At 37.5% G+C, this 18,999-nt stretch overlaps 1 protein-coding gene across 4 annotated transcripts in view; it reads right to left on the bottom strand.

The window, feature by feature from the left end:
- SDCCAG8 (serologically defined colon cancer antigen 8) overlaps positions 1-18,999 on the bottom strand; it is a 181,158-nt gene that overhangs the window by 92,547 nt on the left and 69,612 nt on the right. For all 4 annotated transcript variants that reach the window (XM_019527201.1, XM_019527202.1, XM_019527203.1 and 1 more), the window contains exon 13: positions 12,241-12,383. In XM_019527201.1, the coding sequence (XP_019382746.1) occupies positions 12,241-12,383 (143 nt within the window). The remainder of the gene's footprint in view (positions 1-12,240; positions 12,384-18,999) is intronic.

An 18,999-nucleotide genomic window follows, 5' to 3' on the forward strand; every position in this document is an offset into this window, starting at 1 on the left:
GTCTATTGATTAGGCAGTGAAAGAAGACCTGGGAGTTTATGCTATTTGCAATTTCAGTTAAAAATAAAAGTTTCACCAGATTCACTTATAAAATAAAAAAAAAGAACCCCTCCAAATTCAATATAGAAATAAATCATACGTAAATAATTAGTACATAGTGAGATCTAGTTCCTTTAACATTTTTCCCATGAAGGTTAATATTAGCACTGGCTACTGTACACAAACAATAACTGTTTTTTTTATTTAGACTTCTATTATATACATCCATGCATTTTTTTTAAATTAGCATCTCATCTATTCTTGTTGCCCCCTTGTGGCCTTTAATGTTTCCCTCTCTTCCACTAGTATAAAATAAATACATTTCCAACTTGGTAGTAAGAATATAAATGAGTTCTGCAAATACATTTATATAGGGCCAGATTCTGATTTTATTGGTACAAGTGTAGCTGACAAAACAGCTTGAAATATAACTAAGAATGAGTCATCCACATAAACATCCTTACATATAACAAAGGATAATACTGTAAAATGGTTTTAAAAAATTACATGAAAGCATGTGAAGACAGCAGACTTGAAATAGTATAAAAGTATGTACCGGTGTAGAGAGGTGGCTTATGTGGACTTTTAGTATACAGCCCCAATTATTACACTAGATCCCAGCCTCACATCCTTCAGGTATCGTTCCCCTTCTTTTATTTTTTTCTTCCATTTGTACTTTAACTGTATCTAGGCATAAAAAAACTGATATACTACTGAAAAATAATTAAGGACAAGCAAGCCAAACTAAAATGATTAAATGCTGAAGTGTTGATTGCCATGGAATCCATTTACTATGTGTGCATGTACTACAGTTATATACACCATCTACCCTACATAAAAACAAGGTTTGGAAGGCATTTTCTTGACTTGCAATGGTTTGAGAGGCTGATACTCTCTCAGACTTCTAACAAATATTTCTTTGGGAAAGTGTTGGGGTAAATGACTTCTGGCTGTGGCACAAGGGCCAGTACCTATTCAAAAGTCTGATCCTGTAAGGTGCTAATTGAGCTCATCTGCTAATAAAGTCAACAGGAACCAAATGGACTCAGAAACTCACAGGAGCAAACCTCATGAAAGTGACCGAAGCAAAAATAAGTGTTAATTTGAGAGAGAATACTTGATTCTTTTAGGCTGGAATAAGCAAAATTCTTCTTTCATCTAGCATAAGTTAGCAACACACAACAGCATGCTGACCTGAAGAATGAGACCAAAAGTAATAAAAGCACAGAAAGAAAGAGCTGAAACTTAATACTGCAGTAGAACACTGCTGCTATGCATTGGTATTCAGAGGTGTCTCAACAGTACACGTACTTACCTTCTTTTTATACTACAAGATCAAGGCACAATGGGAAGAGTGCCTTGAATGGAATGGAATGGAAATATAGCCTTAGTTCTACATTTTTTGGCTTAGGTTAGTTGTAGCATAACATTAATGTTATCCTAATTGGAACTTTTTGTGTGCATTAACATTACAAATAACGGTGAGCCAATATCCCATTTAATATCCCTGCTATTTTTTTTTTTTTTTTTTTTTAAATAAGAGCAGGTTTCAAATACTTACACTTTACATCGTCAACAGCAACGGATGAATGTATTTCAATAGCAACTTTAAAACTAAACTCACAAATTACTACCATTATGCTAAGTGCGAGATATCCCACTGTGCAGTTTTGCTTTGTGAATTTTTACCTTCTTCCATGCACACTTTTAGCCACTGATCGCACAGCCTTTCAGTGTTTTCTGCCTTTTCCTTTAAATAAACTGGCTCTGGCTCCTTCCATCTGGTTCCCCTTCCGTCAGCAACCCTGCACCTGTTCACACCTCCTCTCCTGTTGGATTCCACTGAACATTTCCTCCTCTGCCAGGGCTATTCTGGCACTCGCAACCTTTCTGTCATTCAATCCATCTGTCAGAAGTGAACTTTGTTTACCGCAAGCTTCTGCTTTCTTCTTCAAGAAGCAAAGCCCCTCAAGGTCATTGTCAAATGAACTGTCGGCGTGGATTTAAATCCACTTCTGCTAACCAGCAGAAGATGAAGTTCTGTACAGTTATGTATTAGTGAAAATTACTTTGGGGTATAAGAAGACAATAACATGGAAGTAAAATAAGAGGGTATTTTAATGATCATCTGTTAAATCAAACAGCTGATGTGCCTTTCCTCATACATATCTGTATGTTTTTTTTTCTTTTGCAAAGACTGGTCCAGGCTTTAAATATTTTTTGTTATACTAAAGGCAAAATAGAAATCACTTAATTAAAGTTTTACAATGAAACCATAATACAGAAATCTATCTTAAAAGAAATTCTTTGTTGTAGAAAATAAAAATAAGACCAAAATATTTACTGAAATGTGGTTAAAGTACAAGAGGAACAGCAGAACAAACACATTTCCAATGAAATGATATTAAATATCCAAGTGGCCTATACTAGGTATAAAATTTTATTTAATCCACAACACCATTGTTTCTTTAAAGTATTTGTTCTTTTAAGCTCAAGCGTGTATTTAAAATAAAACACTTTTAAAAATGAATAAATTATTTATTCAGATGAAACATGAAACACTATTTTCTTAGTTATCTCCTTCTGCAAGATACTATCAGTCTCTGTAGCAAAATACTGCCTGTACATAAATAAGAAAAAAAGAGAAGATTTTTGTCAGGACTAAGTCAAAATTCATGCTGTCAACAGGAACCATTATGTGCAGCTACTCATGCACTCATTCCTCTTTTCATAAAGAGATTCTGATAGCTACACACTACTGAATTATTAACTCATCTCTGCGATGCTCTCATTCTTTTGGAATAAGGAATAGATTTCAATGATCACAGCATGTAATTCAGGTATCCTTTAAGAAACTGAGAATTCATTCACCAAAAAGAAATCTTGTGCCAAATGAGTAAAAGAAAAAAAAAAAGTGTTAACACCTGTAATTATAATATACCAAACATTTTATTCAGCATGATCCAGAATATGTGGCAGACTTTCAGATGTAAATTCAGGAGCTATGTAAGCATATGTAGTCCCTTTGGCTGAAATGGAGTCAAACCTGTTTACACTGGATCTCATTTGACCTTAAAAATTTAAAAATGAAATGTCTTACATAGTATTTTAACAAATTAACACCAAATACACGTAACTAAACAATATCGGTTTAATAATGTTGTACATCCTATACTTGGACATGTCTCCCTGCATTTACAAGAGAATGCTTTCTGTGATCCAATCTTTTTTTTTTTTCTATCTTTTATTTCTGTGGCCTTCCCCCCTGACCCTTTCTTCCCCACCCCCAGATTATTACATGCAGGGAAAGAAAAATTCTGGATATTCCTAGAAAAGGAGCTGAAAGGAAAGGTGAGTATATAGCAACATCTCACCAAGCTGCAGAGTCACTTTCATCCCTCTCACAATACCAACTCTGCAGGAAAAGGGATACGGCCAGACAGAGGAATAAGTCAGGGAACAACTGCTCCTAACTTTTGCAAATGCTTTTCTCCAGCAATACAAGTGTAAGAAATGGCAGCTTCACTATTAAGCCTACCATGTTTCCTGGGACAGAAGAAAATAAGGTGATACCTATCATGTAACAGAGCAGGGAAAGAAGTTATCTGCATGAAAAGACAGAGTTCTACAGGTCTGCACTTACTCCCTTCCCAGTCCAGTCTCACTGATTTGCCTGACTGAGGTTAGATTGTGGGAAGACCAGTGTACCTGTATAGCCAAAACTGTAAACTTTAATCTAGATAATTCTCCCCCCTCCCCCCTGCTTTTTATACATACAGATTAATGTTTATAAATATCTACCTTAATGAAACCCTGTGTCCAATACTTTCCTTGCCCAACTCAACATTATTTGTCACAGACTTCAGTAAGTCCAGACAACATTTGGTCCAATGTTGAAAGCCTTACTAGGTAACGATTGGGTACTTAAATAGGAGGGGGAAATTTGCTAATACACAGAAAAAGATTAAGCTGTATTTTGAAAATGACAGGACAGCTTTCAAAACTGTTTGAATTAATTTTACTAAATCATGTCTTGATAAAGAAAATTTGTAACATCCTTAAAAATAGTTTTTTTCGGTGCATCAAGGTAGTATGCTAAAATTCTAACAATACAAATCAGAAATGTTTCAGTTTCAAAACTAGAGCAGTCTACCAAACTGTTACATTCTTTTGAAATGTTCATATTGCTCCTATTTGTAATACCAATAACATTCTAACTTGAATTTGTTCAAAACAAACATTTATTAATATGAATGTATAAAACTATTCCAATTAGTTCATAATTAGTTATTAAACAAGTAATAAATATTTAAGAAAACATTAAAATACCCTTCAGTTTCCCTGTAATACTGTAGTTGGATAAGCTCTCTTGTGTATTTTCTCAATTATTGCTGCTTGCTCCAGATCGCTATAAGTATTGTTACCTGCTGATAAAATGCACTCTATGTAGTGTAGCAATTTGGCTCCTTTAACTGACTGACTCATTTAAAAAAAAATGATGAAATCATTAGTAAAATTCTATTCTGACCAGTGAGTTTATACCCTACCAAAAACATTTTCTGTTAAAACTGTTCCCCAAAAATAAATTACTGCCTATCTTTTGAGAAATCCTTTTTTCTTTTTCTTTCTTTCTTTTTTAAGATGAAATGAAAGGAAAACAGCTAATATTATAAAGCCGGATTCCAAACCAACTGAAATGATGTTAGTTTCCTCCCTCACCCTGCTTATATTGCCATTATTTCTTTTTTTCTTAAAACTTCTTTAATGGCCTTTAAATATTTATACATATACCTTAAACAGTATTCTTAAATGATTAAATGGGAAGTTATTTAAGCAACTGTGTATTATACTGACAGCTTCTAAAGTACACTGGTAAAGAAATATCTAAAAGCCACTGCCAGAAGAAAACAGAGCCGATTTAGTTCAAATCATTCAATATCAGTCTTTGTAAAGCAGCATATGGCCTTATGATGGCAGGTAAAATATTTTACCTTCTATAATAACGCAGAGCAGCTAATTTATCTGCATACTGTATAATGAGATAAACAATTTCAGCTGTACTAGGAAAAACTGTACGCAAGGGAGAAAACTATCCTTCCCCCCCTCTTGCTTTTATTGATTCTTCTATCTATACATTCATATACTTTCTAACAACAGAGGTTATTCACTCGTCCACCCCCTTCCTCAATTACCTTACAGCAAGACCTTCTTTTCAGATGTGGAAATATTTGCAGTTTCTACAGCTGCAGGACAAAGAACTGAGATATTTTCACAGAATTGCTCGGGGAAAAAGAAAAAGAGGCTTTGCAAGATTCTGTTACAAGTAAGCAGAGTGAATGACAACTTTCAAATCTACCACAATCATTTACTAATGTGCTGCTATATCAAATAAGTCTAATTTTTTTTGACAGCACCAAATTAGATTTATTGCAGAAACTGCTGCATAAATAGCATATGGCTATGTTATACCACCTATTTCAAATCTCTGTAATGTTTCCTCCCCTCCCCACTCAAAATGAATAATTGAGCCAAGCTATAAACCTTCTGCAAAAGGGAGATATACAAGTTCAAAAACAGATGTAGTAGATGTAGATTTCTTTGTTAAAAGATGAGTCTCAGTGTCCACTGTAACCTAACTGTATAACGTAAATGTTATCATCTATCACGATCAACTAATCTAGTCAATATTTCCGTTTTCAAAGTTAGTCAGGTGTCTCTCATGGCACTTAGGCTATTTTACCTTTCTTGGTACAATTTGACTTCATGTTTCTTTCAAGCTGACAGTTACTGTCAGGGCCTGTTTTCTGCATTTCCTACTTGTGGGAATTATTCTTACATACATGAGTAGTTTTACGGATGCTAAACGGGCTACTTACTTGAGTAAAATTTATTCATGTTCATATGAGAAGAGTGGGATTCAATGCATTTCTATGGGTTCTCACTTAAAAGGATGCAAATGGATCCTCTAAACAAAACAAAACACATGGTAAAAAAAAAATCGCAAAAAAATAGTGTTGTTCAATTAAAAGGACCCGATCTTGTGGGTGTCGAGGGCACCTAACTCTTCATCTTAAGAAAAGCAAAGGTTTCACACTGCTTTGCAGGATCAGCCCCTATACTAACATGTGTATATACATCTCTAATTTTTCATTTAGTGTGATGTACAGAATAAAATATGGAACGTATTCTTAATATAGTTAGGCATATTTTGTATTTTTGAAAGAATCAGCACGCATGGAATTTCTTGCTATCCAGGGTTCAAAACTCAAAAGGTCACAAATTCTCTCAGCAGTAAGTTAACATACAATCATTTTATTGTAAGGTGATCAGCTAACCTTCTGATTTAAACAAAAGTTTGTGTACTTTATGCACTGAAAAGACATTGCAAGGTCTTATCTCAGACCAATGGGCACACCACTGTAAACATCATGGAACTCTGTAGCTACCCTGCAGATTCCCTCTCTGTGGTCAGTCTTCCCAGCTGCCCTATCTGTTACTGTCTGATTAGTTCTGCTAAGGAGCCCCTCCCCTGCCAGCTTTCAGTGCCATCTGTTCTACACAAGATGGCTGCTGCCCAGCAACCTAACACTGCCCTCCTACCTGGCACCCGGCTACCATCCTTACCCCAAAGTGCTAACACAGGTTCTCACTGCTGGCAGAGTCAGGATTTCATTACTACTACTTTGACAAGTGCAGGGTTGTTTGTAATTTCTCTTTTATCCTGATTTTGATTGTACAACCACCTCCCACTGATTCAGTTTGCTTCAGTTTTGTTGCTCACAGATTTTACTCTCCACATTAATCTCCCTCTGGCATGTTACTGCATCTGTTCCCTTTTTTATTATTAATTTTCAAATTCCCACCATTTTTGACAAAAAGGAGGTAATCTACACTCTGCTTCTGCCCATTTCATTTTCTTTAATTTGGAAGATAAGTATGAAAGCATGCCAAAGAAGTTAATTCTCCGTTAACAGTTTATTTCCTGGCATCTCAATGCCTTTGTATATGAAAAACAGATAGGAATAAATGTTGACTGAATCATAACAACACAGTCACAACCATACCTAAATTTAATGAAAAGTAAACATATGAAACAGAATCTAAAGAAGTTTATTAGTTATCTTAGTTGTTTCATGTTATTGCTCCTCCTTGCATTTTATAATAGATAAACTGTTTGCATAAAGCAGATAGGGGATAAAAACTATTTTAAATTAATCTTTGATTATGCCACCATTTCAGTTTTTCCTATAATAATGCTACTGTTATTTTCATAAATGATTATAAACTAAATAAATACTAATAATGAAATCGCTTAGGATTTCATCTTCTCATTTCTAAGATAAACAGGAGGCTACTATATGTTAAAATCAATTTAAAAAGCACCATGCTGAACTTCTACTAACTGGAACAGACATTCCTTCCATATCAGGTAATATTAGGTATTGTATCATTCTAATAGGTTTTGTATGACTATCAGCATGAGTTTTCTGTAAATTAAAGTCAGATAATATATTGTAATATACATAATATATCCTAAATATAGATTACACAAACATGCTATGTCTAGTAAAGAATTCTGGTGACGACATAAAACATGAGAGCAAAGCTCCAGCAATTTAATAATGTCACAAGGACCTGGAGGTAGAATGATAGGCTTAATTTATGTACCTTATTTATTATACATGGATCACAATTAATGCTAGTGGAGCTGTTGAAAAGTGGCTAGAGGCTACCAGAAGCATTGATATACAGTAGTTATTCGAAACCATAAAGGCCACAGTGCTGCTGAAAACCACTGCATGTCTTTAAAGCTACTCTCTCCAGATGTATTACTGTCTAAAAAATTTTTTCCATCAAATAATTGGGCAACACTTCAATCATATATTGTGTATTTTTCTTGGGCAAGTACAGTAGCCATTGTCAATAATACAGTATAAATTTCATGAATATAGGATTTTTAAAAAGCAAACTCAGGAATACAGATTATATTATTATACTTAATAATTATGTTTTTATTGAACCTAAAAGCATATGTGGCATATATATTGTTCAAAACTTTTCCCCATTAACAAAGTTTATATTCAAGACTGTTCACCAGGCTTCATACAACTTCTAAAGTAAATACTGAATCTCTGCTTTAATTCCATCTCCCAGCAAAATCTGAAATGACATTGGAGGGTTTTTTTTCCTAGTGTCATAAACATTTTTTTTTCCATATTTGAGAAGTCAACAGCACTACAAAGTGACATAAAACTAATAGATAATACAACTCAATGTTTCTTCACTTGACTTCTTTGGATTTTTGTAACTCCTCTTAAATATGGAAACAGGAATCATTTCTAGAGAGACAGGACTGACACTGAAGCACATGTATTAATTTTCATCTGTTTTGTGAAATTTTACAGTCAGTTTTCAGTTGAACACAAACAATGAAATAATTATTTTATTTTATTAAATTACATGATGCATTTTGAAATCAGGTCATTCTGATTAACACCTTGCATCTTGTGTTTGTTTCCCACCACTCATAATTTAAGCTATTGCTCTCAAACACACTGAGAACAGATCTGAATGTTTTATATAGTTTGAAAAATAGGAATCAAGCATTTCAAAAGATATGCTTCATGTAATACAAGGTTCAACTTTGTGCTCTTGGGGATAATGGGAGCTTTGCCACTGATTTTAGTGGGGCAAGATTAGACACCTATTTTCTTGCTACAGAACAGCTCTTATATTAGTGACCAGAGAGTTCAAATGAGAATTCAGCTGGGATGAGAAGATGAGATACTGGACCTTAAATTAATTTCTAATAACAGAGGTCTTAAAAAAAAAAATATGGTCAAGTCACATTAGATTGAAGTGTGAAATTCCAGGAAGAAGCAGGCCAAGCTTACATGCGAGATTATCTTAAATATTATTCAAAGTCAGGAACAATTATATATATATTTTTCAGTCATTTGACTATTCAGAAGTTGGATTTATGGACTAAGAAAAATAAGTGCATGAATTAAACAACAACAACAATTTCTAGAAAAAAGTTGTATTTCTAACACAATGAAAGAAAGGTGACATGCAACAGACAAAGATCATCTCTTTGAAAATGGTTTATAATTGCTATTTTTACCCTTTCACATGCTCTTAATTTGTGAACCAATAAGCTGTTTATTTGGTCTGAATGGTCATCTATACATATGTTCCAGGGTGGAGGGAGTGGGTTTTTTAATTAGGGTGGCTCTCGGGAGCTGCTCTAATTTAAACACTTGCAGCGTCTCATGTATTCAGCATACTATGTTTCAAAATGGCGGCAGGGGCACTTTAACTAAAGCTTGGATAAAAATGCCCTATATGAACAATGTTTAAAGGTGACACGTGTCAGGAAAGGTATCCTGCAAAAATAAAAAATAGACTGTATGTTTTGGCTGACCTGCAATATTCACTCTTTTTTTTTAATACTTAAATGAAATACTTTTAGTTGTACTTTATACTCCTTTACCTTCAACACATCCAAATGAATATTTGTACTAACTCAGTAATCTTTTGTTTAACAATGTACTGTTTCAGCAGCTACTGAATAAAGGAAGGATGCTTGCCTAATCATCATCTTGTGTTACTTTACCTTCTGCCAAAAGAACCTCAACCTATGGATCCTTCATGATAAGACAGTCTATACATAGTGGGACATCAGTAATACATGTCAAGCCCAACTCCAGTTCTGCCAGAAACACTGAAGTAGCTAGGTGTTTTATATCTAAAAAGGAATGGAAACAACCTAGAGAAAAGCCTGGATAAAGATATGCATTAAGTCAGTGCATGTTGTACAGAACCACAGACAAGGCTCTGAAACTTAAAAGTGCTGTCTTTGGCAGAAGCCTGAGAGAATGATGGCAGCAACACTGCTAGCTTCACCCGAGTTCAATGCCCCAGCTGAAAAGTGCCCTTATCAGCAAAAAGGATGCAATTTACATTTCCTTATTCTTTAAAGAGTTTAAAGCTCACAGCATATATATTAACTACATTGGGTAGACCATAAACTATATATTTACTGGATTCAAAATATAGAGGAAACTCCATTAGAGATTAAGTGACGTTAAGAAAGGCTTGAATGTAGGACCCTTGAAAGTTCCCCCCGCTACAATTTTCACTTATCAGGAAATGTGTTCTGTCAGGCAGTGACCTGATGGGGTAGTGACAGGAGAGGAATGAAAAAGGGGTGCTACTAATGAAAACTCAGTTTCACCTACTGATCACTCCCTCTGTAACTGCAACAGGCCAATGGACTATTCTGGGATCACTCTCCTACTCACCCAGAACTGTCCTTTTCAAAAGACAATTTGGCAGCAGGTTAGCAGCCACCAATACATTCTCCTTTCTTTTCCTCTCTATACCTGAGAGAAACAGCACTTCAATCTATTTATTTAGTATCAGGCTGCCTTCTCCTAATGAAGCAGTCAGTAAATTTTTCAGACTGCAGGCCAGAATGACCCAGCTCAGGTCAGAGGCAGGCAGGCCCTAGGACCCACTGGCTGCTGTTTCTCTTCACTACAGCCCAGGAAAAGTTCCTGCCACTGCTGTTTCTCCCTGCCAGGGTACAGGAGAAGCTCTCACTGCTGCATGCTGCCAAAACTCCACATCCATAGACCAGATACAATGGCCCACAAGCCACAGGTTGCTGACCCCTGCTCTAATGCATTATTATAGAATTTGGTGACTTTTAAGAGAAAGATTTAATTTTTATTTCAACTTAAAATTCAGTTAGAACAGTCTTTTATAAATAGTTAACATTAGAGAATCTTTTTTGTATTATTTTATAAACAACAGCTCTACAGTTCAACACAGTCAGAATCCAATATGTCTTTAAGATTAAATGACTACTCGAATTATTTGGACCTTACGTATCTGGACTTAATTTATGAACTATATTAAATGTGGTTATTAATTTGCATTATTAAGAGAGTTCAAGATTTTCACAAAAAATTATCAGCTAATCAGATTTTCTCTAAAATATCACACAGCTTTATAATGTACAATCAGTCTTTTGCTAAAAGGAGCTTGGTAAAACATTTGGTTAACTATCACAACAAATCATTATTAAGAAAGTTCTGCTAAATCCAAACTTTAGATATCTTAACAACTCACCCAAAACTTTTTTCAAGTTCATCAACCTCTAACATATTTTTTCTCTAAATACAGGCTGTTAAAGTGGTGCTTTCTTCCATCTGTTAACTACCGTGCTCTGAATTATATAGAAATGTAGCAGAGGAAAAGATTTAAGGAGTTTACATTTGGCTCAATCCTTTTCCCACTGAAATCGATGACAAAATTCCCACTAAGCTCAATGAGTGTAACTCTGTAAATACTCTTATGAATTGGCCAAAATCTGAAACATTTATTCAGAGAAATCCATGCCGACTTCAAACAGAGTTCTTGTTTATGGTCTAACAAAGGTCCTAGATTTGTCACTAGATGTTTACAAATAGCAGGAGATAAAGTAATACAGACAATCAAAAGGAATACCTGAGTATTTTGCAAAAGGAGATATTACAACAATTACTAAATAATCAGTAAGCGTACCTTTGGGTTGTTCTATATTTGTATCAAATAATACAATTATATAACAAGCATGGATTGGGGAACATGATCAAGGATGGAATAAGACCATAAAAAGCCTAGCCTGACAATGTTTGACATGCCATCTTGGTTTTTTTGCACCAAAACAAATGAGGGAAATGCTGTTTTCCCATACATCATCCCTTTATTCATCTACTGCTATATTATGCACACTGTTTAAATTCTGATTAAGTAGAGCTCCATAGTTTACAATCAATATTTTAGTTCATTATATTACAATACTTTCAATTAATAAATGTGAAGCATCAACATTTCTCAGCCAATAGGTAGTGTATTGTTAGATGCCTATGTGACATAATAAAGACTACCTAATAAATTAAGTTCTTAAATATTTTATCATTAGGCTTTTTTTAAAGTATATTTTTAAGTACTGGACTACTGTTTTCATGTTAGTAATTTCTGTCGCACCTGTTCAAATTTCTGGGTGTTTTATTTGTATCTTTACTTTTCATACTCCTGAAAGTTGTGCATGCAGTCAATGACTATAAGTATTAGTAGCAACTGTGGAGAGGTCTGTGGCAAAAATTAACAGAATGAAATTGGTGCTATGGCATGTAATAGGATAAGGGGTACCTGGTGAGGTGCAGTTGGTGCTCAGATTTACTCAGCAGTTCTGTCAGTTTTAGGCACTCATCTTTGGCTCTTGATGCATCCTGCTGTGCTTGTTCCAAACGCTGTTTGTTTTCATTCAGCTCTAACCCCAGTTTCTCTATTTCCTTAAAAGTGCATATAATCAAAGAAGAAGTATTTAGGCAATATATGTAGTGAAGACAATGACGCTCACTGCGGTCAAAGCTGTTAGAAAAATAAAGCATGTTTTTAGTTTTATTAAAAAGGAAACTGAGTGGTTTGTAAAAATAAAAATGAATTTAACATAAGATTATGAAACAAAAAATGTAGAAGAAACTAAATTATCACAGTGGATACATTTTATTAAAACTTATTTCATAATATTATATTTTTAATTAAACGTTATTGTACGTTTAGGTTTGAAAGATGTATCAACACTGTAATTTCTCCTTTTCCTGTACAAAAGAATTCAGTTACCCCATACTCTTTGTATAATCAACTAGTTAAAACCATCCATCATTGACTATATTAATATAATATTATACTATATAAGGCATTCAGGTGCTTTTTTATATTTTATGTCCATTCAGACAAAAACTTAAGTATGGCCTGATCCTGCAAGATATATCTTTATATAACTAAGGCTTATATATCTAATAAACTAAATATGTGAATTAAATCAATTAGATTACTGATATATTTTATGCACTTAAACTTATCTGAAGGACTGGGGTCTTTGTTTCCTTTGCAGACATATTCAAATTAATATATATGCCTCTAGGCACACAAAGGTTTCAAGAAATAATAATTTCCAACACTAACAACACTTTCAAAGCAGAAAAAGAACATCTTTTGGAGCAAATTGAGTATATCAGCTCCTACAAAGAGACTTTTATGTCACAAATCTGCACTTAATGATTAAGGGCTTGTCTGCACAAGTTAATTAGTTACCTTTGACCATTTAAGTGACTCCATTTCTAAAGGGGCACACTCTGAAAAAACAAAGTTATTCCTCACATGCAGTAAGAGTTTCTTTATCATGAAATAGCTATTTCACTTAAGATTCACACTCTAGCTCGGCAGTTGAATTTGAGGCATCCCTTCTTAGACTTGAGGGACTCCTCAAAAAATACCAGTCTTCATTAGTTTTTTTTCCACTAGTTCTGTAGCATATGCATATGCTACAGAAAAATAACAGAGCAATTCTTCTGTTGAGAAGAACTCAAAAAATCCACAATATGTCAGAATATTTTAAACATTATTTCCTACTTGAAATCACTGGCTTTATCTTGTGAATCATGTTTGCACACCTGAGTGTGCTAACATTGTATAGCATCCCAACAGCATCTTTGAGAGGATCTCAAGGTACATCAAGGTACAGCAACACCCTGGTTGAGAATCACTGCCCTACTTTTTCTCTACTATATTCTTCATATAGACAATGTTCTCTTTCAGTTCATTTTAAAAGCCACTTAAACATCCAAAAAGAACAAATTAATGTATTCCAGTGCCAGTATTTGCTTTTGAAACATCTTCATAATTATGTTGTCCCCATTTCTTCCATGGAAATGTTAGCCCAAATCATTTACAGTAAGTTGTGATGCCTCAGGCAAATTCAATCTTTATGTCCAAAGAGGTTTCACTGTTCATTTTTAGACATGAAAGTACTTTTGCATTTCTGGTAATTCAGAATTACAGAATTAAGGTTGTTAAATGATATTGCATGAAGGAAACCAGGTTAGCATCCAACCACAGATAGCATTATATAAAGCATTTATAAAAAAAAAAAAAAGTATAATACATATAGTAAGCAATTATTCGTTTTAACACAAATGTCCGAAAACAACTCGGGGCACTGCAAAACATTTTTTTTCCTTTATGCTGTAAGAATATTATTTTAAATTCAAGACAGATAAGCATTTTTTAAATCTTAGTAAGATGCTAATATATCTTAGTTTTATGGAATACTGAAGTCTCGATAAAATACACTATGCTGTGTTTTAGCTAACAGATCAATTCAATGTTTAGTTTCTCCCCAATTCTACCTATTTGTGTATTTGTCTGAAGAGAAATAGAGTCCTTCCCATCTTCAGTGAATAAGCAACACTTCTGCAATGTATTATTTAAACACACACATACACACACCCATAATCATGCATGGGCACAGCTTTTTTTTTTTTAAAGAAAAGAAAAGAAATAACTAAATATTTGAAAAGCTCAGATTTTAAGCCATGGAAATAAATACCCCTTCAGGGAAAAACCCAAGCAAACAGATGGGCTTTACATCATCCTCTGGAGGTAAATAGGCTAGGGTTCTGTCAAACCAACAGGAGAAGCAAATTCCAAAGTAAAAGCATCTCTACTAAAAATTCTCTCCCTCCATCTGCCAGATGTTTAAACTGAGGGACTTAGTCAGGAACATATCAGCTGATCTCAATTGTCATGTGGGTGCCTGAGGACAGAAGAAGCTTCTTAAAGCAGTTACATTTCAAACCACAAAACCTTAACAGGGACTTAAAAACAGTACAAGTCCCAATACTTCTAAGCAGAAGCAATGATTATGTCAGTGTAGTCTCTGAAGTAACGACATATTTTCCATCTACTGTTCATCACTAAGCGAGCATATTCAATCATTCTAAACTACTAATCATTTCCAAAAGGTCTACAGGGGTAATCCTATGTAGACAGCAGTGCATTGACCTGAATACAATTCAGAGGCATAAACCAGGGGTTGTCAACTGGGAGTACGTGTACTCCTGGGGGTACTTGAGAAGGCCCTAGGGGTATGGACAGGTGGGTGGGGACAGTGTGCCCCACACACCATCCCATGCCGACACGCAGGTTCCACCCACCTGGCCGGACACGGGGGTGAGGGAAGCTCACACGCAGTGACTGCTGCCACTGCATCTGGCTGTGCAAACCTCCCCCCCACCATGTCTGGCCACGTGCCATCCCTGCTCCGCTCCAGGTCGAGCTGCCCGGGGTACACTGCTCCGCATCTGGCCACCGGGGACACACTGCTCCAAAAAGGTTGAAAATTCCTGGCATAAACAACTGTGGCAAAAGCCATGTCCAAAACAGCCTGTCAGAATAGCAAAAAGAAAAGATAAAAAAGGCACCAAGGAACACAGACCCAACAAAGACACCCACAACAACTGGGGAGCCTGAATTATCCCTGAAGTTATTTAGGCTGAGTCTCAGTGAGCTCATCTTAGCCAAATGCAATTTAGGATTGACTGATTTAAAAAAAGAAAAATAAATATCTGTTTTAGACCTTTGCTTTGTCATCATCCTGAAGGCACTGCAACCCAAACTGTGTATACTATGAATGACCCTGTTGTAAGAATTCATACAGCAGTTTCTGATAATACAATCATGTCACTTCTTCAGACCAGTTTACACAGCCATGAAACATTGTCCTGAGCAACTGTATAAACTGGCTATGCATCAGATCAACAAACCCCAAAGACTGCTGGTTCAGTGTGTCAAGGTGTTCTGGAGGGTATTATATGCATGGTTGTAATGTTTTGGGGGCAAAAGAAACTTCTGCAAATGCTTGCTCTTTCTGCCCCATTCCTACTTCTTTCCCTTTCCAAGAAATCATGAGTTATCTTGATACAGCTCAATCATGGGTTAAAAGAAGTTATAACTGCTTAGGTTCTTATGTTTTTTTTTCCTCCCGAGAGAACTGGAATGGGCTTCTTTTGGTTGGGGTTTGATTCCTCTTACTCCCACTTGCTAAGAACATATATTCAGCTAGTGATACTACATAGATCAGGGGTGTGCAAAATATGGCCCACGGGCCAGATCCGGCCTGCCATGCCATTCTATCTGGCCTGCTGGGCCCCTAAAAATTTAGAAAATTATTATCTGCGCCTGGTTGCCTGTTAAAGATGATGACAAGGTGCCAGCAGCAACAGGACCCAGAGGCAGCAGCAGCAAGGCCCAGCCAGCCCTGCACAACCCCCAGCCCCCACCACTGGAAGCTTATGCCTAGGAGAAGCTTCTGGCCTGGGACCCTGTGGCTGTTTCCCATCTCCCTCTATCCAAGAGGGAAACTCTGATAAGAACAGGAGGAGACAGCAGGGGCTGGGAAGGATTGTCACTGCAGCAGGAGAAGGGAAGTGCCTGGGGAAGGGCAGCAAGCAGGGGCAAGTGGGAACGAGGGGACTATACCAGTGCCCTGGGGCCAGGGCTGGCAGAAGCCCAAGGCAAGGTGACATGAGCGCAGAGCCCAGGTTAGCAGGAGCTCTTTGGAGCCAGGCCTCTCCCTGCTGGTGGCCTGGCCATATGCAATCTTGAGGCTTGCCAGGACCATGCACTGCCGGAGGTCTGCACCTGTGGCAGGCCGTGAGCACTCCAAGGCCTCGCTGCCTGGTGCTGCCGCTGGTGGCAGGGGCTGTGTGCAATGAGGGAAGGGGCCATGTTTGTGGGGGGGGGGGGGGGCCACAAACACTCCACCATACATATGTATCTACACTCACCTTGCACTGCCATACACATGCACCCACACCCCCTCACAGACCCCAGCCACACTTCCTTCCACTCACAGCCCCCCACAAACCTCATATCCACCCACACATCCACATACAGCCACACCCCCAAAAACCCATACACACACCCTTACCCCCCACACCTACACATACCCAAACACCCACCCACATCCCCCACAAATCCTGTACCCACCCACACATACCCTCCACACATCTCCATACCCTCCCCCACAACATACAAAAGTAAGATTTCATTTTAAGCCATTATGCAAACACTTCTATGTACATTATGCATAAATGCCACATACCCCTGGAGGCTGGGGGGGGCATGGCGAGCTCCCACAGGTGGCGGTGGTGCTGTCAGCAGTGGGAGTGTGGCCATGGCACTGTCGGTGGGGGGGGGGAGGTGGTGAGTGTTGGCGAGCGGTCGGTGACCACCCACAGGTGCCACCAGCAATCGCAGACCACCTGCATACACCACCAGTGGTATCGGTGCCAAGGTGGAGGTGGCAAGTGGTGACTGCCTGCAAGCAGCACTGGCAGTGTCAGCAATGCCTTTTCACAGGGGGTGCACATGCACCCCCTATGTGTCGCCAGTGACCCTATACAGATAAATCAGGGCAAAAATTAATGTATATAGTTTGATCTTTAGAAAATAATTTGTTTTTTTTCCAGTTCCAAGATGGCAAATCTCCTAGCCGAAAGGAATACTACTGGAGAAAAGGGAAGGAGGGACTTGCAGTGGCAATGGTACCCACCCCCGACATAAATACTACACACTCTCTCTGGCATCAGCACTTTGACGACAGAAAACCTGCCTCCAGGCACTGTGATTCAGTTGACTAAAAGTCCAGGGAGCAGGCAGAAAGGGATGGAGTCCACTGTTCCAGGGATATTAGAGGAAGCAATTTACATGCTTAGTGCTTTCCCTGACATCACTGGCAACATGTAGGGGGTGCAAGTGGGTGCATGTACACTCCCTGGAAGCACCAGCCGCGAAACCGGAAGTGCAATTCTGGTTTCGCCATTGGCTCAGCGATCAGCCGCTGGGGCACGCCCCCCAGGTGGCAATCTGGTGCCCCCCCAGACTCGGGAGGCACCAGTCGCCTGTGCCTGACATTGCCAGCAAAGATCTCTAGGTCTAGGGCAACTGACTCAGAGGGAGTCTGTCACTAATCCTTGGACAGGGAGCTGATAGCTATTTAAGCCCATTCAAACCCATGAGAAGGATATTAGTTTCTCCCTCAGAATGGAGAAAAGATTATAAAGCTGTTAAGATTTCTGTAGGCAATCTCAGTCTTCTGACCCAATTATGTAGTTCTGGGAAAGTGCATATTAAATAAAAAAACATGAAAAAAGAAAGTGTAAATATTGGGAAGAATAATAAAAATTACTACTATAACACATTATAGAAAGGGGTCCTAACCTTGCAACCAGATCTGTAAAGATAGCTTTTTAAGCTTGCACAGAACCTCATCACTTCCACAAATATGTCACAAAAGTACAAGCACAGATCTGGCTGCAAGATAGATACCAAATAGGAGAAGCATTCTCTGCCCTAAAAAAACTGCAATCTATAATAGCAAAACATGAGATGAGGAAAAGAGTGCAAGTGCGTGAGAGTTATTGGTGAAGGGAAGCAATGAAAGAAAGCATTAGCAGGGGGACACACGCCCCCTCAGATTTCTGTGCTGATGGTGGGGTGCGGGACTGCAGCAGCAGTGTGATTTCTGCAATGACCACAGGCAGCAGGGCTGCAGTCCATTCAGAGCCAAAGCCTGGCAGCAGCAGAGGCAGCAGCAAGGAGTTGCGCCCCTCCCTGGCCTACTGTCAACACTTATGCGTTGCCTCTGAAGGAAAGATTTCTAAATGAAATGAGTTAAAAGAAATAATCTAAAGGAAAAAGGAAACTGTTCCAAGTACAATGAGTTAACATGGATCACCAAAGGTTCAAAGCTGAGATTGAGAAAAGAGATAGGTATGGGAGGACAGTAAAAGAGAAGTGGAAGCAGAGATATACAAACTGTGGACATTAAGTAAAACCTTGAAAGTCAGAATCTAAAAGCTTGCATATGATGTATTTTAAGGACAAGAAGCCAAACAATAATTGTTTAGGTGTAATCAAACATCGAGGAAGTGACAAACAGTATTTTGATAGAGGCCAGCGAAGAAGTTTTCAAGTGATCAAGTTAAGAGATGACTACAGTGTGAGCACAGGACTTTAGCACTGGGGATAACCGGACTAGAAGATATCTTGCCTGGTTATCCC

The sequence above is a fragment of the Gavialis gangeticus genome, unplaced genomic scaffold, assembly GCF_001723915.1.
Source record: "Gavialis gangeticus isolate Ggan-Ray unplaced genomic scaffold, GavGan_comp1, whole genome shotgun sequence".
In the NCBI taxonomy this organism is placed as follows: domain Eukaryota; kingdom Metazoa; phylum Chordata; order Crocodylia; family Gavialidae; genus Gavialis; species Gavialis gangeticus.